Raw genomic sequence first — 23,033 nt, forward strand, 5'->3', positions numbered from 1 at the left:
TCAGCACTTTATTCCTTTTTATGGTTGAATAATATTCCATTGTATGTAAATATGACTCCACTCAATCATTGGTAGGCGTCTGAATTGTTTCTACCTTTGGCTATTGTCGATAATGCAGCTAAGAACACTGGCATGCAAGTATCTGTTGAGTCCCCGCTTTCAATTCTTTTGGGTGGGAGAGGAATTGCTGGGTTATATTGTAATTCTGTGTTTTAACTTTCAGAAGAATTGACAAACTGTTTTCCAAAGCAGCTGTACCATTTCACATTCTAACCAGCCCAACTGACTGAGCTAGCCAGGTACCCCTTGAACTGGTTTTTTGGGGGGCTCAAACTCACAACCCCAAGATCAAGAGTTGCATGCTCTATGGACTGATCCAGCCAGGTGCCCCATAGGCTTTTTTTGTTTTTGTTTTTTGTTGTCGAGTTGTAGTTTTAATATATTCTGAATATTAATCCCTTATCAGATATGATTTGCAAATATCTTCTCCCATTCTGTGGGTTTTCACTCTCTTGATAGTGTCCCTTGATGCACAAAAAATCTTGTTTTATAATTTTTTTTTTAAGTAGGCTCCACACCCAGCATGGAGCCCAACATGGGGCTTGAACTCACCACCATGAGATCAAGACCTGAGCTGAGATCAAGAGCCAGGCGCTCAACGAACTGAGCCACCCAGGCACCCCAAAAAGTTTTAATTTTGATGAAGATTCAATTTTTCTATTTTTTCTTTTGTTACCTGTTCTTTTGTTGTCATATCCAAAACATTATTACCAAATTCAGTGTCATGAAGATTTTCCCCTACATTTTACGAGTTTCATAGTTTTAGCCCTTAAGTTTAGATTTTTGATCCACTTTGAGTTAATTTTTTTTTAAGATTTATTTATTTTGGAGAGAGAGAGAGCAAGCGCACAAGCAGGAGGGGCAGAGGGAGAGACAGAATCTTAAGCAGATTCCGTGCTGAGCACAAAGCCCGATGCAGGGCTTGCTCTCACAACCCTGAGATCATGACCCTGAGTGAGATCACGACTTGAGCCAAACTGAAAGTTGGATGCTTAACTGACTGCCACCCAGGTGCCCCACTTTGAGTTAATTTTTGTATGGAGTATAAGTAAGGGTCCAACTTCATTCATATGCATGTGGATATCCAGTTTTCCCAGCACCATTTGTTGAAAAAAAATCTCCTTCCCCATTAAATTGTCTTGGCCTCCTTGTCGAAAATTAATTGACCATATATGAGAGAGTTTACTTCTGGGCTCGCTATTCCACTGTCTGTCTTTATGCCAATACCACACTGTTTTGATTACTGTAGATTTGTAGTAAGTTTTTAATATCAGAAAGTGTGAGTCCTCCAATTTTGTTCTTCATTTCCAAGACTGTTTTGGCTATTCAGGGATTCCTTGAGATCTAGTCACTGCTTTATCCCTAACACTCAGAATTCAATAAATATTGTTATGTACCTAGCATCTGACTTATTGCTTGACACATAAAAGATGCTCAATAAAACCGGTGCACAAAGTAAAATGCTATTTATATTTTTCACCTAATACATACTTATAGACATACGGACACATTTCCACATTAAAAGTGCTTCTCAGGGGCACCTGGGTGGCTCAGTTGTTAAGTGTCTGCCTTCGGCTCAGGGCGTGATCGCAGAGTCCTGGGATCGAGCCCCACATTGGGCTCCTTGCTTGCTGGGAGCCTCCTTCTTCCTCTCCCACTCCCTCTGCTTGTGTTCCCTCCTTGCTAGCTGTCTCTCTCTCTGTCAAATAAATGAATAAAATCTTTTAAAAAAATAAAAGTGCTTCTCAGTCACTCATTCTCATATTGCTTCAGAAAGAATTCCCTGATAATTTAATTCATATAAATTTCTATACTTTAAATAATTCTAAAATTATGGGTTTATGTTTATGTATATCTATGGTATATTTTGAATAGTTACCTGCAGCTGATTTTATATCATACAGACACTTTCCAAAATTACTGTTGCTGGCTCTTTAGGACCTATGGAAAATCTAAGGCTTAGCATCACATTACATTAGGCTTTTGCCTATAAAAATAAAAACAAAACTCTAATAAATAGTCTACTTAAAAAAAAAAAGAACATCCCAAACACCTTAGTGATCATTTGATATAAGGTCTTTCAAATCTCTCCTTTTTAACAGAAGGACAGCTCTCTGTCAAGGCCCCCTGACAACCTTGCACGTCTCTACCTAGCCATGTAGGCAAGGCTTGACTGCAGTCTGAGTCTTGGCAGAATGCCTGGGATTCTTCCTGGAGCAAGGTTGTAATCTTTTTTGTCTGTATGTTTGTTTTAGAGAGAGAGGGAGTGGTGGTGGTGAGGGGGGTTAGGGAGAGAGAATCTTAAACAGCAGGGCTCCATCTCACAACCCTGAGATCATGACCTGAGCCAAAATCAAGAGTTGGATGCTTAACCTACTGAGCCCCCAAGCGCCCCCAGTTCCCTATCTTGTGGGAAACTCAAACAAAGGTGTTTCTCTTCCTTTTCTCTACTTTTAGTGGAGACTAATGCGTTTCATGTTGCCCTCCCCTTTCCCCCTATCCCCTTGCCACCTTAGGGTACAGCTGTGGGCTTCTGTGTCAGTCTATGAAACTGTTCAGCTGAAGTGTAAAGTTGATTTGTCAATGCAGAGTGACGCATCACTCATGAAACCTATGGTTATTGATCTCTGGGACTAGGGATGTTGTCCCATGGGTGTAAGGATGCAGGGAACTGACATCCTGCTGATCTTGCTTTTACTGTCTTGTAAGTGTAATAAATGGTCTAAATCCAATTAGATTCTTTTTCTCCTTACTGACCTTATCTAGAAACATGTGGCACTGCAACCAGCTGTTACTTAGACATCACTTAACTGCTTGAAACACCTCACGTTTACATTGCCTCTAATGACACAATTTATCACCAGGTCCCTTAAGCCACTCTTACATCATGACAAGCATATAAATCTAAGAACAGTCCAATTCTAGAGTTAATATAAAAAGAAAACTTTATTATTCAAAAACCAATTTGAGGTTTTACAGGGTAAAATAATTGTAACACCTGTCATTAAATGTCAAATATATGTATTGTGTGTGTGTGTGTGTGTATATGTATATATATACACACATACAACACATACATGAGTTAAAGTGATAACTTGAAGACTATGTGAGAAACACTCAAAAGTGTTACATGGGAAGAAAATCAGAACACAAAATTTAATCTGTGTTATTTCACAATTTAAATGCATGTATAAATGTGAAACAAATTACAAGGGAACACAGAAAGGAAATATGTTTTGAGGTACTCGGGTCATGGGAGGATTGTTTACTTTTTTGTGTAATGTTTGTGTGATCCAAATGAGGGAAATTACCTTTAAAATGCAGTTACTCACTTTAACAAAATTCTTGTGGAAATTGTATTGGTAGTCTCCAAATAAAACACAAGCACTAAAGTCACAGAGGCTACTGTTAACTTTTATTAACTCCTCATCCAGGTTGTCACTACATTCATCACAGAATTATCAAGCACTTTCTGCGCGCCAGCGACTGTGCTAATCATCTTATGTATTATCTCTTCTAATAAGCACAACAGGTACTATTTTTATCACTTTACAGAGAGCGTTAATTAGCTTGCTTTAGAGGTCACTCGGCTAGCCAGAGAGGAAGTGAGGATTTCAAGTAGGCAAACGGTTCCAGAGCCCTGGGATGTAACGCTAGGTAATCTTCACAGAACGAATGTAAATTGAGATGATGCTATAAATCTAACTATATACACTCTGGAACCTTAGGAGGACAAAACTCGTGCACAATTCCTTCCCATTACTCTAGCATTTCAATTAGATGCGTGTGTCTGCATTTCTCTTACAGCTTGAAAGCTGGATCTAAGACTACTTAAGCTAGAGCTAAGACTGGATGTTTGCAGTTTATCATAATGAGCCATAAGATTCATTTTATGAAACAAAAGTCTGTTGTTACACTCAAACTCATTGTAACTTCATTCTTTTTAATTTTCTTTTAAAAATCCCATTGTACTTTAACCCTGTGTAACCTTCAGAAATCTTTGACCAAAAGGAACACGTGTTTTTGTTTCTCTCTTTCTTTCTTTCTTTCTTTTCCTTCCTTCCTTCCTTCCTTTCTTCTTTCTTTCTAGATTTTATTTATTTATTTGACAGAGAGAGAGAGACAACCAGCAAGAGAGGGAACACAGGCAGGGGGAGTGGGAGAGGAAGAAGCAGGCTCCCAGCGGAGGAGCCTGATGTGGGGCTCGATCTCATGACCCCGGGATCACGCCCCGAGCCGAAGGCAGGCGTCCAACGACTGGGCCACCCAGGCGCCCCATGTTTCCTTTTCTTTATGGCCAGTTGCATACTATGTAGGTGATAAAAACTGAAGATGGAGAAAATAGATTAAAAAATGGAAAACCAAACGAACAGTGAAGAGATTGAGAAGGGAAAAGTTCTGAGAAAAATGGAGAGAGGAAAAATAAGGGAGGTTAAGTTAGGCTGGAAAAGAGAAAGGACTGGGGTGGCGAAGGAGGATGCTCTTTAGGTCAGTAGCAACCTACTTTCTTCTAAGTTCTCGCCACGGGTGAATCAACAGTTTCAGATGGCTGACCTTGCAAATGTCCTTCAACTGTTTTATAGCTGTCCATGACTTCCCAGCGACGCCCTTCGTACCTTCCGTTTCCAATGGTCGGAGTAGCTACAGCAGACATTGGCGGCTTTCAGAGCTGCTGTCGCAGAACGCAAAGAAGCATTTACCCTCCTCTTTCAGAGGGCTCAAGATTGCCTACATTGTTGCCTGTAGGCACGTTTTTTTAATCTCCAACCACCCGTTGATTTTCCTGATGCCGGAAAGGCGACCGAGACACTGGGACAGGGACTAGGATTTTGCGTCCCCTTAGGCAAGCCAAATACAGAAAAGGGAGAAGAGAAAGAGCGAGCCAAGCCCGCCAGGCGCTGAAAGGTAGAAATTGGATTACAAGGGAGTGGACGAGAGAGGAGAGAATCAGCCTTCCAGCGACTACGGACTGTAAAATAGCCCCCAGACCAAGCGGTGGAATTTGTGAGCAGCGGGTTACCAAGGCAACCGTGAGGTATCGCGAGACCGGTCTTGCGCCTGCGCACTGTCGCTGTAGGGCGCTGTCTTGAGCTTCCCAGACTCGTTCCCAAACTCAAGGTGTTTATAGTTCAGGCCTTGCGAAGCTGTGGGCCGACTCTCTCCATTGTGAGTGACAAGGTGAGATGTTGAGATGCGAAGCTCTCTGAGCTTTTGGAAAGCGGGGCCACGGAGGGCGAGGGCTCTGCGCACGCGCGTCGCATGTGGAAGCGGTGCGGTTGACATCGTGAATGGGAGCGGGGTGCGGGGGACGCAGGGGGACCCGAGGGGAGCGCCCCGGGTGGGAATCGGCCTGGGAGGCGGAAGAGTGCGGAGGGCGGTGGGCACGCGAGGTCCCGAGGTCTTCCCCCAGACCCCTGTGTCTCCGGCCGCTTCGACCCCTCGCGACGCGCGTACTTTCCTGCCACCGGACCTTGGTCTACTCTCCTCTTTCTGCCTGGAGTTGAGCATCTGTAGGGTACGGGAAATAGTAAGATAAAGCCCACCCTGGTCCTTCAGTGCTCCACAGCCTAGAACCGGAGACGGACCACAAAATAACTACACTTTGCGAATCTAGTGAAGAATGAGGGCATTGGATCGGGGCCGCATGCACAGGGAGGGACTCTGGGACAGGAATGCAGCCAGTGGGAACTGGGGCCGTCCTCCCCTCTGCTACCGGAACCAGAGGCCGGAAGGCATTTCTGAGTCCTTCCTCTCCTTTACTCCCGATTGATAGCGCTAAGCCGGGTAGATTCTTCCTCTTAACTATTTCAACTGTATCTATTTGTCCCATCCCCTCTGCGGCAACTCTCGTGCAGGCCACCGTCATGCCTACTCTGGGAACCTCTTTGCTCCTTACACTCTTGGCAGAGGACCCCTCCAGGCCGAGAATCCGCAAAGAACTTTTTGCAATGCCTTTCAAATCTTGGCACTGTTCTGTTTTAAATGTTACAGTTACTTCCCATTATAAGGTTTGCAAGGACCTTCACCCTCTGGTCCTCGCTTCCTTTCCCTAATACCTCACCATCTCTAGCATCTCTGCCCCAGCGACATTGAACTGTACTTCGTTAATGTTGTTCCCTGGGATGCTGTACTTCATACTCCCTTTGGCAGGCACGCTTCAGATGTAAGTTAAAAGGTCACTTTCTCCGGGACCTCTTTTCTGATACCTTGAGCTAAGTTAGGCTTCTGCTGTTTCCTTAGTATTCGGTAGTTCCTGGACTTGAATGTGCACGTCTTACTATGGTATTACCTGCTGATATGTCTTTTTCATGAATTCTAAGCACGGTGAGGCTAGTAATTGTTTTTAATACTTTATGGCTTGGTGCATTGTGGATAATCCAGAAATACTTGCTTAAGAAAGAGTGGTGGTTGTGCGGCTGAAGGTGGAAGGGAATAATGTGTATGAGGATGTGGAGATTAGAAACTGGTGGCTTCGTTCAACAGTAAGTGGTTCGGTGGCGAGGTATAATCGTGCATGGTGGAAAAGGCCGTTGGAAGATGAGGGTCAGAGTGTGGAGGGCCTTGTAGGTCACCTTAAAGGGTTTGCCCTTGATCCTGTAGGTAGTGAATGCCTCCAAGACCTAGCTCAAAAGGCACCTCAGCAAGGCCTTCCTGTCTTTCTCCTCCAAAACCATTACTTCTCATCAATCAGCACTTTTTGAATTATATGGTGTAAGACCCTGCGTATCTGAACTACTTGGCTCTCATCTCCCCCGCTAGATTCTGAAGACAGGAGTTCATGCCTAGCTTGCTTTCTCTCCAGAGCACACAGTTCTTTGTTCACCTGAGTGCTGTTTGAATGCTCAGGCCCATGAGCTGACTTGCAGTTTGGCAAGAGCTGTTAGCTCGTGTTTGTCTTGCTCCTCTTCCTGACCACGGTCAGCTTGTTGCCAGCCTCCACCAATCCCGACTGGATTTAGCTGAGCCACTTCCTCATTCCCCAAGCTGGAGGGGAACATGGAGAAAATAGGGGATGAGGAGGGCTGTGCAGAGGGGCTGGGATGGAGGAAGCGGCTCGTGCGGCAGGTACCAAGGCTCTGGCAGCACTGGCGTGAACGAGGTCTGACCCTGCCCAGAGGAGCTAAATTTTGGATTTCTGCTAGAAGGTGACTTAGGAGGTGCAGTGGAGACCAGTGGAGGCCAGGAGGCTATTTCTCATGGCTGTCCAGGGTCAAGAGGCAGCCTGTCCTACCCCAGCTGTTCTAACCCTGTTCTGGATCAGACTCACCTGGACAGCTTTTTTAACAAATACAAGTGCCCTGGTCCTATTCCCAGGGATTCCAATTCAGTACATCCGGGATAAGGACCAACCATCTGTAGGTTTTAAAAGGCAACAGGTTATTTTTGCGGTGCAGCCAGGATTGAAAAAGCATAAGCTTCGGGTTTGGAAAACCAGTTGTGACTTTGGGCAAAGCATTTAACCTGACTCTCTTTCTTCACCCACACGTTGGGCAATTCTGTAGGATTTTTGTGAGAATCAAGTAATACATGGAGAAAATGCCTTCTAAATTCTGACACACTCCACAAAGACATCTGCGCTTTACCATCAGTAGCCAGACTGGTGAGTGGAAGTTTAATTGGAGAAGACTTAATTCTTAATTGTGCATGGGGCATTTCGGGAATGAGGGACTGTCTGGAGGGAGAAAATCCGGTTATCTGAAAATAGGGTCAGTTCCAGATGCCACACTTCTCGGGGGCTGGCTCATTGAACTTCCTTCAGTTTTGCCATGTAGGTCACTGTGGTTCTTCGCTCAGCACCAGGAAGAAGTGAGGAATAAAACTGAGGGATGAGAAATGCACTTGCTCTGGGAAGGAGAGCCAGGATATGCTCCCTAGATCAGTGATTTATAACATTTTCCCAAGAAGGATCCTTCTAATTTTTCTTTAATGGATTAGTTTAAGTTTCATTACAAAATTTCCCTAGTTTTCATCAAGTTGCCAGCTGCAGAAGCAGTCAGCTTGGAATAACTGTTAAGAAGGGGGAACATATACCTGTGTCTGGAGATGTTTAGGGAAGGATATACAAGAAGCTTAGAGTCCAGGGAGGGAGGGAGACTTACAAAAGGGCATAGAATGAAAGTATCATTTGAATTTTTAATCGTGTGCATAGATTACTATTCTGGTTCTTAAAAACCCACAGCTGCTTGATTATGAACTGCAGAGGCTTCCAGGCCCGCACAGCTTGTGAGCTCCGTGCAGGTGGCTTGCTCACGGCCGAACCCCCGCGACTGGAATGCTGCCTGCACGTGGGCGGCGCTCAGGGAGTCTTTGTGGGATGGAGGCCTAACTGGAGAGCAGCTCAGAAACTGGTAACAGATTTGTGAGATTAATACCACACGGTCATTAAAAAGATAATCCTGAACAGGTAGAAACATGGAACATTTTAAATAAATAAATAGAATTTCACCGTGATTGCAGTAATGCAAAACATTCATATATTACCTGTATACGAATAAAGACAAAGTCATGAAAAAATGGGGAACCTAAATTCCTTAATCTTAAAGGAAGTTTAGTGTATGTCATGTTGTTGGTTCTGTATAGTCAGGCTTCTATAGCCTATCAGGAATCAGAAAGAGTACAAACAAGATATTCTTCCGACATGCATTGCTCATAACCCAAATTTACTTTGTCGTCTGCTTCTTTAGGAAAGATTTTCAGAATGGCTGCAGCTCCTCAAGCACCGGGGAGGGGCTCTGTTCGGAAGACAAGACCTTTAATGGTAAAGACGTCATTGAACAACCCATATGCTATCTGCTGGAGTGCGCTAGAGAGAGAGGACATGCACTTCATATTACAGACCCTTGAAGACAGATTTAAATGTCTTGGGCTTCAGAAGATTGAGGATAGGAAGAAAAAGAAAAAGCAGTTTTTAAAAAAACAAAGCCCAGACAAATGTAGCCCAGAGGTTGATATGAGCAAGGATCTGAAGGAGAAACACCCAGAAGATAATGAGCAAGGGTCAGGGTGGACTCCTGTCCATGTCAGGAAGCAACTGGCCATTGGCGTTAATGAAGTTACCAGAGCTCTGGAAAGGAATGGGCTGCTGCTGGTACTCGTGTGTAAGTCAGCCAAGCCTGCGCTCATCACCTCACATCTGATTCAGTTAAGTTTGAGCAGATCCGTTCCTGCTTGTCAGGTTCCCCGTCTCAGCGAGACACTCGCACCTGTCATTGGCTTAAAATGTGTCCTGGCCTTAGGGTTCAGAAAGGACACCACTGCCTTTGTGGATGAAGTAAAAGCCATAATTCCCCGAGTACCCAGTTTACACGTACCATGGCTTCAAGGCAGACCAGAAGACTCCAGGGAAAATTTAGACACAGAATCTTTGGAAAGCCAAGACAAAGAGATTTTGGAAACATCCTTTGAAGACCTCTCTAAACATAAAAGGAAGCTTGTTGAAGGTCAGCAGGCTGTAGTGTTACAACCCCTTAAAATAAAGAAAGTGATTCCAAACCCCAATAAGATAAGGAAACCACCCAAAGGGAAAAAAACGACTTCAAAGTAATCTTGTATGAACTTGTCATTTCATACAGTTGTAAAACGACACTTCGTAAAGAAGCCTTGGAAGTAATAAAATGTGTTATTTTTTACATATTTTCTTGGGATACTTTTAGTAACATTCCTTTCATAGGTGAAAGATTTTGTATAAATAGATAGGCTGATGCTTAAAAACACTAAATGCAGAAAATATTCAGAAGTATGAATATCAAAACAAAAGTTTATTGAAACTAATGTCCATGCTTATATAAATTCACTTTTTAAAAGGCTGCTACAATGCTTGTAAGCAATTCTGTATCCTACAACACTTGACATCTTTCTATCAAACTTGGAAAATCGGCCACAGTAAACAGGTTCTAGTTAGTAATGCAGATAAAACTGGATTGCAGCTCAATCAGTTTTAAAAGAAAGATAGTAAACACCAAGCACGACCTTGTCTTCAGAAACATATCAGGTTTTTTTTACTTTCGGTTGATTTGACTTTCTTTGTAGGTAGGCATATGCATGAGCTTAGTGTTTATAGGGAAAAGCCAGATACGGTATTTTGAATGGTTGAAATTCACCCCTTTACATGGTTAATTTATTTCCTTGGAAACTTAACATGGGTAAAAAGTATGCTGGTAATTAGGTCAAATGAGGCAGGAAGAGAATTAAAAATAAAATGAGGAGCTTGAGGTCTCAGGTTTGTGCAATGACTGGGGTTCTTCATGTTAGGAAATGGAGCATAATCAATCCTCTAGGTCTGTGTAAAAGTGTCTGCTGTTCACAGTATGTGTTTGGAAAAGGTCCTTTTGTAATTTAGAGGGAAGGTACTGGGTTCCTAAAGTATATTTTCAGCCTAAATTCTGGTTGACTCTTAGATTATGCCACCTCTGTTCAGTTAAATTTTACTAAATGCCATGTTGGCTAAAAAAAAGGGGACGGAGAGGGAAAGGTACCTCATGGAATAGAGCATTTCCATTGTTGACAAAGACGCAGGACAATGTTTTTTTGAATCTATAAGATACTGTATATTGCGGTGAAATTTAATTCTAATAACTACTTTATAAACACCAGCAGTTTTATCAATTTTCAATTTTGAAATATTCATTGGTAGTCTGTCTAAATTATAAAGAGACCTTATAAAGAGGGGGATATGCTATTTATTAATTACTGTATTAAAACATCTGAATTCTAGAACAGCTGGAATTATGTAAACAAAGGAGAAGTGCGAGGTGAGCCTGTGATGAAATTACTGACTGGCAATTCTGCAATCATCTGAAAACCTACATTCTATAAGACTGTGCCTTAAAAATGAATGGAACACAATTCCCAACTAGAGCTTTGACTCCAGATGAAAATCCCATTTACTTAATTCTTGGTGTTTTGGTGGACTGATTCAGTTTTGCTTCCGAAGCCACTCTCACTCTCTTAAGAAAGAATGGTAATGCAGTGGGAGTCCGAATCGTCCTCTATGAGAAGTCTCCTCAATGTCTTCAAAAAGGTAAACACTGCTGTCCCAATTATGCACTACTGTGCGGTCCCCGAGCGCCTTCTAGTGGTAGTCACAGCTGTGGGTTTGTCTTGAGGATGATGGTAGGAAGGTGTAGAGAGAGTGGCTTTCAGCTCTAGTGTAATGGTTGACAACTTTTTTTTTCTTCTGTAAAGGGCCAGACAGTAAATATTTTAAGGCCTTTTGGGCCATACAGTTCTGTCAGAATAACTCACCTCTGCCTTGTGTAGCGTGAAGCAGCCACAGGTGATACATAAGCTAATGAGTGGGGCTCTGTTCCAATAAAACTATGGATGCTGAAATTGAATGTCCTACAATTTTCCCATGTCACAAGATGTTATTCCTTTGATTCTCCTTCCTCCCCCCACCCCCAGCAACCATTCAAAAATGTAAAAGCCATTCTTAGCTCACGGGCTGTACAAAAACAGGTGACAGGCTGGATTTAGCTCCTGGGCCATAGTTTGCTAGCTCCTACTTGATCTAAGATGTGACTGGTTTTATTTGACCACTTAGAACATAAAGGAAAGGCCGTTGTGTGGTCTAAAATTAAATTTTTCTGGACTGAAGAGCCTAGGCACTGATACAGTAAAGGCAGGAAGAAGTATCTACTCTCAGTATGTGAGTCAAAGCCAGTTCTATGTGGCCTTGTTTGGCATCCTCCTCCCCGTCCTTGGGCTACTGGCGATATATACACATATATGTACACTGCGAAAACTGGGTTTTCAAATTCTAGATAAAAACACCATCAGTAACAAAATTATGAATACTTATTTACATATAAGACATTTTCCATTAGCATGACAGCTTTCATGATGAAGTCAGCATAAAGGAATATGTGCAATTTTGCATAAGTAATAAAAACATTCAAACTATCTAGGTCCTGATAGCACTAATAAATTCCACTAAGCATTTCTTTTGACTTTAGAGCTTTAATTTTCTTTGCCTGACATCTCTTGCTGCCACTGAGAAGACACGAGTTTGTGCGGGAGAAGTCTAGTCAGTCACGGTGCAGACCCTCAGCACATGTTTGCACAGAACTTTCCTTTTGAACCACTCCACTGACCTGCTGGAGATCAAAGTACACATCTGTGTGTTTGTTTATTTGGCAACTCTGCTTCTGGAGAAATCAATGTACTTCCTAGTCACCAGAATATTTTTATCTCCCTCTCTACTTCAAACTCGTCACTGAGTTACGGAAGGTGCTGATTCCATAAATGCCCCCAGTGATACCATGTAAGGTGACGGGAGCATACGTTTTCCACATGGATCCTTCATTCTGTTACACGGACAAACAGACCAACACTTAATAAATAGAAATGCAACAGTTTATCTCCACACAATAGCAAAGATTTCCTTACACAGTTCTGTGACTCCTGTTCAGTCCATAGAAAAACAGTCCCTTTTCTACAGAGTGGAAAAATACCTTCTCTTCAAGAGACAGCCCAAGTCTGAAAACTAGAGGAATGTGCTCTCTGTACCCTTTCATCCCTCCTACAAATGGGTAAACAGTTGAGAAAAAAGAATGTTAACATCCTAGCTAGAAATATGTACTATTGGTCACATATGGGTGTTTTTTTCATCTTTTCTGATTGTTACCGACTACATCGATTTCACTTAAGTTGTGCTTTTATTCTTCTTTGGAATGGCAGTTCCAGGAATCATTAAATAGAATATTAACAAAGGATGATGTCAGAGTTCTAGAAATAGAAATATCCATCTATTGTAATACTAGTCCAACCTAAAGGGAGGGAAGAAACAGAATGGTAAGGACAGGTAAGCAAGGAAAAGTAAATTACAGTACAATAGCTCTGTGCTTTTTTAAGCTACTAAAAAACACCTTAACAATCCCAAGGGCAGCAAGTATGGGATTTCCTAGGTACATTTATTAAGTTTAAAAAGGGTGTATCCACTGCACTTACCTTTTCAGAATCTGTCCCCGGACATCTCCAGTTGTACAGGTAATACTGCAAATTGCCATCTCCTATGCCAAATTTGAGTTTTTCCAAGAAGGTCTTATTTTCCATCAGATCTAGTGCATTGAATACATCAAATCCTTTCTGCCAATGTAAAAAGGATTTCAAATTTTAAATGTCAAAGGACTAGAGTGTTTTCTATATTATGTATTTCAGTGTAATGTTTTATTCCTCTACTAATAGCTTGAATATGCATTTATATAAGGTTTAATGTCTACAGTCTCTGCACAGGTTAAGAACTCAGTTCAAAACTGTCTTAGAATATTTTTAGAAGGAACATTGCCCAGATGGCTCCATCCCCAGAACCGTTAGCTACGGGCCTTTCAAAGTTCTGACTGAGCTAAAGCTTTAAAGACTTTAAATGTGTACTTGTCTTAGGCTGATGCTGGGAAATAAATTTAGTAAAATTTTAATAGTAAAAATTGTATTTTTTGAAAATGTTAGATAAAAATACTATGCAAAATGTGGTATAGATTTCTATTTCTCAGAGGTGTTACTTTAAATAATGTATTATTGGCCTTTTTTTGCGGGGAGGTAGTTGAAAAAGAGCCGTAGGATCAAAGAATCATAGGATAATATTGATTCAGAGACACAAGAGTACTATGTTAAAAAAATGTTTTCAGTTTATCAAAGAAGGCACTTTTGACATGTTGTTCCCAATTTCTCATGAATAGTATTTTCTCATGTCCAGTAATTACACTGAATGGTCAGCTAATTTCAAAGTCTGTAAAAAAAAAAAAAATGTCTATTTGTAGCAAGAATTTAACAATTATCCTAACTACCACACGAAGGAAATAGAAAAATATTGCAAATATAGTATAGCACATTTTGAATTTAATTCCTTTCATTTTAAATGCCTTTTTTAATACTAAACTCCTTAATTTTAAGAATAAAATTCCTCTAATTTTAAAATTCAGAGTTGAGTTCAAAAAAGGCTCCTGTTGCTCATGAGGCATTGCAACACAAACACGTATGTTCCCTCTATCAAGGTATCATGTATTTTCCTATATTCCTTGATTTATGGGTTTTATGCATTCTTCTATAAGGGTTAAGAGTTTCTAATTTGCACAAAATGTCTTTTTGGTTAAGTTGCAACAGAATCAATGATGCAAACAGCCTCTGAAATTTTAAAAGACACTCCAATCAAAATTCCTCCTTTGACGAATGGTCAACAGTAACAATACCTCAAATCAATCGCACCCGTGCGGAAGGAACTCCAGTAAGCGGTTTCATACACTTGGGCACATATTTGGAGACACGCACAGGACAGAAAGGAGGGAGTCGCTTACCAACTTGGCTATAATGAGCGCGTCACTCATGAGGTCCAGCAGGGGCGTCTCCGTGTGGATGTTGTAGAAGGAGTAGGCCGCTTTGAGGCTCTTGTGCGCGGGGTGGTGCACGACTGTGGAGGGGAGTGTGTAGAAGCTCAGGAAGTCAGTTAGCTTACCACTGGAGTTCTACAGGACAAAGGTAACGTCAGGTAAATACCTCCTCCAACACGCTGCGTCCACGCACTGAAGCTCGCTTGTTGGTGTTTGACGTGTACCGTAACTTTCAGTCAGAACAAAAAGCAACCGCTCCTCCTACCTCTCTCTCAGCAGTCTGTCTGGGGGCCCCGAGGGTGGGCTGAGTAGAGCCTGAGAAGAGCACGGACTTGTACCTTTCTTAGCCTAGTGCTAGATGGCCGTCTGCATAACGATCTTCCTAACGATCTTAAGAAGAAGAATGTTCTAAAAGTCAAGTTTCCCCTAGCCTGACTCATGAGTCTCCTGAGACCTAGGGAACAGGGATGAAAGTGCATTCATCGTTTTGCAGAAACAGAAGCTCCGGGAATTAGAAGGCTGCCTTTTCCAACTCAAAGATACCATATCATACTAACATCTTGGCACAAAGCAAGAATTGTATCAACGTAAAGTGAAGTTGGACAGAGTCTGGAAGCTGTTTTGAGAAACGTGTGAAAGGCATCAGGACCACACCTGGACATGCACCTGTGAATCTGAAAAATTCAAAAATCAAAAGGGACGCAAACGATGGTCTTGGTTTCATCATCACTGGGATACCTTTCAATACAAGAAGTGAGCCAGTACTGTTTGCGTTGCTTTAATTAGCTGCGGTGGCCTATGCAGCTGGCATACAACTCAAACTGTGCTATGCCTGAATTACACAGCCGAAGAGGTTATACCACATGTATGCTCTTGCTAGTAGTTCTTCCAGCAGAAAAGAAAATTCCAGACGGGTGCATTATTTGGTTTCTGAATGCTTCTGATTTAGGAAACCTTTTTTCAGACACTAAGAAATTAAAGACATTTTGCTAAAGTGATTCTCTACTGCTCTGTATTAGCAGCTCAGTATTCGCAATGAATTAAAGACTTAAACTTCCAGCTTCAATATGGATTTTCAACTCAAAAAATCGAAACTGAAAAACAGAACTCACTGAATGGGCTCAGCAATGGAGTGGAAATGACAGAGGCCAGAAATCATTGCACTTGAAGAATTCAGTAGACTTTACCCAGTCTGAACAAAAGAGAGAAAACTGACTGGAAAAAAAACACAAAAAACATGAATTAAGTCTCAGGGATCTGTGGAACAGTAACAAAATATCTGACATTCCTGTCACTGGAGTTCCAGAGAGGAAGAAAATGTGGGGACTGTGAAAGCAGAAGAAATCATTGGTGAAAGCTTCCCAGATTTGGCAAAACACACACAACAGAATCAAAAAGCAGAGTGAACCTTAACAGGAAAAAGCCAAAGAAATCTACTCCAGGATGCATCCTGATTAAATTTCTGAAAACTAAAGACAAAGGCTTGAAAGCAGTCACAGAGAAACAAGGCATTACCTACAGGAGAATACCAATTAAATTACAGCGGATTTCTCATCTGAAACCACAGAGGCCAGAAGAAAGTGGCACTTTTTCTTTTTAAGTAGGCTGCATGCCCAGTGTGGGGCTTGAACCCAGGATCCTGAGATCAAGACCCCAGCTGAGATCAAGAGTTGGACGCTTAAACTGACTGAACCACCCAGGCACCCCAGTGTCACATTTTTTAAAAAATTTTATTTATTTATTTATTGAGAGAGCGGGAGAGCGAGAGAGCATGCATGCACACACGAGTGGGGGAGGAACAGAGGGCGAGGCACAGGATCTCGAGCACACTCCACAAGCTGAGTGGGAGCCCCATGTGGCGCTCAGTCTCACGACTGTGAGATCATGACCTGAACTGAGCCTGCACCGACTGTGCCCCCCAGTGGCACAACATTTATAAGGGCTGAAAGAAAGGAAGGATCAGCCATGAATTCTGCATCTGATGAAACTATCCTTCAGGAATGAAGAGAAATAAGGACATTCTCAGACAAGTGAAAACTTAAAGACTTTGTTGCCAGCAGACATACCTTTAAGAGTGGTGAAAGGACATTCTCCAAACAGAAATACAATAACGACAGAAGGAATCTCAGAGTGTCAGGAAGAAGGAACAACGGAGCGGAAATCTTGGAACATTCTGTAGACTCTCCTCAGGAGTTCTCTCTCTCTTTTTCTTTTTAAAGATTTATTTATTTATTTATTCATTCATTCATTCATTCATTCATTCAACAGAGACAGAGACAGCCAGCGAGAGAGGGAACACATGCAGGGGGAGTGGGAGAGGAAGAAGCAGGCTCATAGGCAGAGGAGCCTGATGTGGGGCTCGATCCTGTAACGCCGGGATCACGTCCTGAGCCGAAGGCAGACACTTAACCGCTGTGCCACCCAGGCGCCCCGGCCTCAGGAGTTTTCTAAATCCATTTGATAAGTTGTAACACCATATGACAGTCAAGACAACGTTTCAAAGTCAAGAAGATAAAGGGATCTGATGGAAGTAAGGTCGCCTGACGTGGTAAAGTGTCGATAGCAGTCGAGTGTGGCGGTCACGTATCCTATATACAGGAGTACGCAGAGCAACCATCATACAAATTACACAGAGAGGCTCAAATGCACCATAAATACATCAAGACAGAATCCTAAAAAATATTCAAGTATCCCCCAGGAAGGCAAGGAAAAAGAAACAAGAGGAATAAGAACCAGAGGAAACAAACAGAAAACAAATAATAAAATGGCGCTTGAGCTGGAGCCTATCAGTAATTATCAAATTTAAAGGGCCTAAATACACGGATCAGAAGAAAGACTGGCAGAGTGGATAAAGACACATGGCTCAACTACATGCTGTTTATAAGAAACTTTTGGTTCCATGACATAGATAAGCTGAAAGTAAAAGGGCTGTAAGAGATATACATGCAAATGTTAACCTTCAAGTATGAGGAATGACGGGGCGCCTGCGTGGCGCAGCTGGTTAAGCATCTCCGACTCTTCGTTCTGGCTCAGGTCGTGATCTCAAGGTTGTGAGATCGAGCCCCATGTTGGGCACCGCACTCAGGGCCAAGTCTGCTTAAGTTTCTCCCTCCCTCTGCCCTTCCCCACTGCACACGCACGTGCTCTTGCTCTCAATAAATCTTTAAAACAGAAGTGACTATATTTATATCCAATAAAGTAGAGTTCACAGCAAAGAAAATTACTAGAGACAAAGAGGGGTATTACATGCTGATAAAAAGACTGATCCCCTGAGAAGACATAAAGGTCCTAAGTACCAAACAGGACCCTCAAAATACATCAAAAAAACCTGACAGAGGTGGAACTTGTCCAAAGTTTGGAACAAGTCCAAAATTATAGATGGGGACTTGCACACCCCTCTCATCAACTAACAGAGCTGCTAGAAAGAAAATCATCAAGGAGGCAGAAAATCTGAATAATACAATAGGATCTAAATGACAAATACAGAACACTCCACCTCAGCAGAGTAGAATATACATTTTACACACATTCACCAAGATAGACCATTTGGGCCTAAAAGAAGCCTCAAGAACCTTAACAGAGTGAAATCATACAGAGTGTCTTCTCCAATCATAATGGAATGAAACTAGAAATCAATAGGAAACCTCTGAGAAGTCAAAGTTGAACAACAGAATTCTAAATAGTGCAAGGCTCAAAGAGGAAGTTTCAAAAGAAATTAAAAAAAAAAACACAGGGGCAACTTGGTGGCTCATTTGGCTAAGCGTCTGCCTTTGGCTCAGGTCATGATCTCAGGGTCCTGGATCCAGGAGCCCATATTGGGCTCCCTGCTCAGGGGGAAGTATGCTTCTCCCTCTCTCTCTGCCCCTCCCCCTGCTCATGTGCACTCTCTCTCAAATAAATAAAATCTCTAAAAATAAATAAATGCATACATATATACATAGAACCAAATGAAAATGACATACCAAAATATGTAGAATGAAGCTAGAGCAGTGCAGGGAGGGACATTTATAGAACTACATGCTTACACTGTAACAGGGAAAGGTCTCCATGATCTAAGTCCCTCCCTTAAGGGATAAGAAAAGGAAGATCAAAAGAAGCCCAAAGCAAGCAGAAGGAAGAAAATCATAAACATAAGATCAGAAATCAATGACACTGAAAGCAGGAAAACAGAGAAAATCAATAAAACAAAAGCCTTGTTCTTTGTGGGGAAAAAATCAATTAAAATTGATTTGATTCAACACTAGCAAGACCGACAAACATAAAAAGAGAAAAGATACAAATTGTCAATATCAGGAATGAAATAAGCCTTATCACTATAAATCCTTCGGCCAGTAAAAGGACAAGAGAATAATTAAGCAACTTTATTCTTATAAATTTGACAATCTAGAAGAAATGGACCAATTCCTCAAAAACCATAGCCTATTAAAATTCAATCAAGATGAAACAGATCACTTGAATAGTCCTATACCATTAAAGAAATGGAACTTTAACAAAAAAGAATTCTCTAAGGTCAGATGGTGTCAAGTGGAGAATTCTAGCAAACATTTAAAGTACTATCACCAATTCTATACAATCTCTTCTAGAAAAAAGGGGAGGGAACACTTCCCAACTCATTTTATGAGGCCAGTATTATCCTGATACCAAAACCAGACAAAAGCAGTATAAAAAAAAAAAAGGAGAAACTGCAGATCAGTATCTCTGATGAACTCAACAAATACTGGACGGAATATTAGCAATCCAAATCCAACAATGTATAAAAAAATTTATACACTATAACCAAATGGGTTTTTTCTAGGCATGCAAGAGTCGTCAAACATTTGAAAATCAACCGATGTAATATACCATATCAACACACTAAAGAAGAAAAATCACATGATCATATCAATTGAAGAAGAAAAAGCAATGGACAAAATCCAACACCCATTCATGATAAGAACTCAGCAAGTTAGGAATAGGGGAAATTATCCCAAATTGGTAAGAAGCATCTACAAAAATCCTCCAGCTAATATCATACCTCGTGATAGAAGACTGAATGCTTTTCCACTAACATCAATAACAAGGATGTCGACCTTTACCAGTCTTATTCAACAAAGTACTGGAAGATCCTGTCCCTGCAATAAGGCAAGAAGAAGAAATAAAAGGCGTGCAGATGGGAAGGGAAGGAATAAAACTGTCCCTATTTGCAGATGACATGACTGTCTATGTAGAAATCCCAAGAAATCTACACATATACTCCTGGACCTAATAAGTGATTTCAGCCAGGATGCAGGACACGAGATCCCACAGAAAAAGCAACTGCATCTATGCACTGACAATGAACATGCGGAAACCAAAATGAAAGACAATACTATTTATAATTGCTCTAAGGAAAATCAAGTATGTAAGGTATACACACTTCAGAAAACATTTACAACAGCCAGATGCTGAAAATTACTAAATGCTGATAAAATAAAATTCAAAAGCTCTAAAAGAAATAAAGACATATCGCGTTCATGGACTGGAAGACTCGTGAATTCTCCCCAAATTAATCTATAGATTTAATGTCATTCTTATCAAAATCCCATCAAGATACCTTGTAGACAAAAACAAGCTTATTCTAAAATTTATATGGAAAGGTGAAGGAAATAGATTAAAACAATCTTGACAAAAAGAATAAAGTGGGAGGAATCACTCTACCTATCAAGGCTTTTATAGAACTAGAGTCATCGAGACAGTGTGGTGTTGGTGGGAGAACAGACGCCAGAGATCAATGGAACAGAAGCGAGAACCCAGAAATACAGCCCAATACAAATATTAGTATTCAACATACAGAAAAACCTTTAGAAACCAAGAACATTACAGTTAAAAAGAAAAAGAGGCAAAGTATATGACTGGGATAAAAACGGCTGACAGATTCATGAGATGATGTTCAAATTCATGAGTAATAAGAACATACAAATTAAAAACAAGATATCATTTGACACCCATCAGACCGGCCTAAATTCAAAGTCTGATAATAACTGACTGTGAGTGAGGGTCTGTGGGAACACGACCTCTCCTGCACTGCTAAGAGCTCCTCTGGTGAGCTGTCTGACAATCTAGCTCGACCTCTGAGTACATACCCGAGGGCAGCAGTCCTCGGAATGTGGTCTGTGAACCCCCGTGGGTATCTGAGACCCCTCCAGAAGTCCGACAATCAAAATGATTTTGCAAAGAGCACTATGAAGTTATCTGCCTCGTTCACAGTGTGGACATCGGCACCAAGAACGCAGGAGCGACAGTGGCACCACTATCTGGGCCTCCGTGGGGACACAGAGCAGCACCAAACCCTGCCGGTGGTCTTTTTACTCTTTACCACCACACTCTCAAGGTTTAAGAAAGAAAAAAAGGTTCCACTTAAGCATGTCCTTGATTAAGAATTCTTAATTGTATTAACTCTCGTCCCTTAACAACTCATTCTCTTCCCATCCTGTGTGATGACAAACGAGGAAACACACACAAAGCTCTACTGTTGCCTACTGAAAGGGCAGTCTGTTTTTCTAGGAAAGCTCTCATTTTCCATGAGTTTATTGTCTCAAAGAGAAGCCCGTAGGCGACGGAGCTGTGAGCTGAACTAGCCACTTTTTTTCACGGAACACCACTTTAAAGGAGGGCTAGTAAGCCGAGGTCATCGAGACTTCAGTATTTGGCACATCTTGAAAAATCAATGATGCGATCTGATCACTTCTAGGAAAATATTGGAGGGATTTGTTGCCAATGATGAAATTTGAGCTTTCAGGGTGCAACTTTAAGTCTGGAAAAACTTGTATCCTCCACCATGAACTATATGATATACTTTTCTGCTGACAATGGTGGGGATATCAATGAATGAGACTTGTTGATATTATATAATGAACTGTTAATATCTGGAAGATCTTTTTAACCCAGTGAACCAATATTTTTCCAAATGATCAAACTCAGACACTGGTAAAGGAACGATCAAAGGACAAGACAGACCAATGGATTTTAATCAGAGTATGGAAAGTTCATTAATAAGCTTTCAGGTAGAGAATATTCAAAAGGATCTGAATAAGCTACTAAAGTATTTGTTCTTTCCCATATCGTCAATACTTCATGTGAAGGATTTTTTTTTCACATGCTTCAGCCAAAATAATTTATCACAATAGACAGAACGCAGAAGTAGATATGTAAGCCCAGCTGTCTTCTGGTAAATCAGACATTAAAAAGATTCGCAAAAATATAAAACTTACCATTCTTAATTTTGTTGCTTTGGAAAACAGTTATTTAAAAAAAATGTTATTTAGGTAACATGTTTATTGTTATTAAATGAAATATATATTTTTAAATTATTTATTCTCTTTTAAAACTAAGATATAATTGACATATAACATTATATTATTTTCAAGTGTACAAAATAATGATTCGATATTTGTGTATACTGCAAATACACACACACACACACACACATAATGGAATACTACTCAGCCATCAAAAAATAATATCTTTCCATTTGCAATGACATGGATGGAACTAGAGGGTATTATGCTAAGTGAAATAAGTCAATCAGAGAAAGACAATTATCATATGATCTCACTCATATGTGGAATTTAATAGGACCACAGGGGGAAGGGAGGGAAAAATAAAACAAGATGAAATCAGAGAGGGAGACAAACCATAAGAGACTCTTAACTGTAGGAAACAAACTGAGGGTTGCTGGAGAGGTGGGGGTGGGCGGATGGACTAACTGGGTGATGGACATTAAGGAGGGCACATGATGGAATGAGCGCCGGGTGTTCTATGCAACTGATGAATCACTGAACTCTACCTCTGAAACTAGTAATACACTATATGGTAATTAAATGAATTTAAATTAAAAAAAAAAAGATTTGCGCTTAAAGATGTACACTTTAGCATTGTTCTAGAAATAAGAGTGTAGAAACAAAGACTGCTCAGTTGTTTTCCAGAAATGTCCTTTGAATTTACCCTCTTTCTACCATTTCTGCCCTATCATGGCTGTCATCCTACATCCAGACCAATGCCTGACAATGTTGAAAAGACACTTCTGGCTCAGTGCTCACAACTGAATGGGGAATGGACTGCTGTCAGAACTTCTACCCAGACTCCTCACCCTTTCTCTCCTCCAGGTACTTACCAGCTCAAATCTCAACCTTTGAACCCAAACCCACTTCAACCGAAAGAGCTTCTATGCGGAAACATCATTTGAACAAGTTCTAAGCTTTTTTTTTTTTAAAGGTTTAAAAAGCACTGTGTTAAATTCATCCAATAATCAGAAAATCTAGACTCTTACTTTTCCCTCCTTCCCTTGAACAAGGGTTAAATGGCTGAGTTATGCCATCTCAACCGAAAGCAGTGCAGTTCAAACCAGCTTTGCAAAAGCCAAGGATATTAAACTTTGGAAAGTATCTACTTCAGAGAAGGCCATCCGAGACTTTCTCAAAACCAAATAAAGCAGTTCATCACACAGGTACCAACAGAAATGTACTCTGATTTCTCACTAGTCACCAGCAAAAACGTGCTCTTATCCAGGAATGGAAACTGTAAGAAGAAATTCTGGTTCTATCGGGGCGAGCAGAAATCTGGTCTAAGAACAGTGAGTCACGGAGAAAGAGGAGAGGGGCACTCTTTGATCCCTGCGGAAACCAGACTGAG

General features: G+C 41.1%; 2 protein-coding genes across 3 annotated transcripts in view; one reads left to right on the forward strand and one right to left on the reverse strand.

The window, feature by feature from the left end:
- The first annotated feature begins 5,107 nt into the window (after positions 1 to 5,107).
- On the forward strand, positions 5,108 to 9,693 carry RPP38 (ribonuclease P/MRP subunit p38). The gene is made up of 3 exons (XM_002926624.4): positions 5,108 to 5,238; positions 7,563 to 7,660; positions 8,745 to 9,693. The coding sequence occupies exon 3, from the start codon at positions 8,759 to 8,761 to the stop codon at positions 9,602 to 9,604; it is 846 nt and encodes a 281-aa protein (XP_002926670.1). The 5' UTR covers positions 5,108 to 5,238; positions 7,563 to 7,660; positions 8,745 to 8,758; the 3' UTR covers positions 9,605 to 9,693.
- Positions 9,694 to 9,840: 147 nt separating this feature from the next.
- NMT2 (N-myristoyltransferase 2) overlaps positions 9,841 to 23,033 on the reverse strand; it is a 31,806-nt gene continuing 18,613 nt past the window's right edge. Inside the window, exons 9-11 of one of the 2 annotated variants that reach the window (XM_034643853.1) lie at positions 14,352 to 14,519; positions 13,009 to 13,146; positions 9,841 to 12,827 (exon numbers count right to left, since the gene is read on the reverse strand). In XM_034643853.1, coding sequence (XP_034499744.1) covers positions 12,807 to 12,827; positions 13,009 to 13,146; positions 14,352 to 14,519 — 327 coding nt within the window. In that variant the 3' untranslated portion in view covers positions 9,841 to 12,806. Of the gene's footprint in view, positions 12,828 to 13,008; positions 13,147 to 14,351; positions 14,520 to 23,033 lie in introns of those variants that run through there. The other variant, XM_034643854.1, reaches the window with a different exon arrangement.

The sequence above is a fragment of the Ailuropoda melanoleuca genome, chromosome 15 (assembly GCF_002007445.2).
Source record: "Ailuropoda melanoleuca isolate Jingjing chromosome 15, ASM200744v2, whole genome shotgun sequence".
In the NCBI taxonomy this organism is placed as follows: Eukaryota; Metazoa; Chordata; class Mammalia; order Carnivora; family Ursidae; genus Ailuropoda; species Ailuropoda melanoleuca.

Excerpts from the sequence above, each read along its gene's own strand:
- RPP38 (XM_002926624.4), top strand. The coding sequence starts at position 8,759 with ATGGCTGCAGCTCCTCAAGCACCGGGGAGGGGCTCTGTTCGGAAGACA.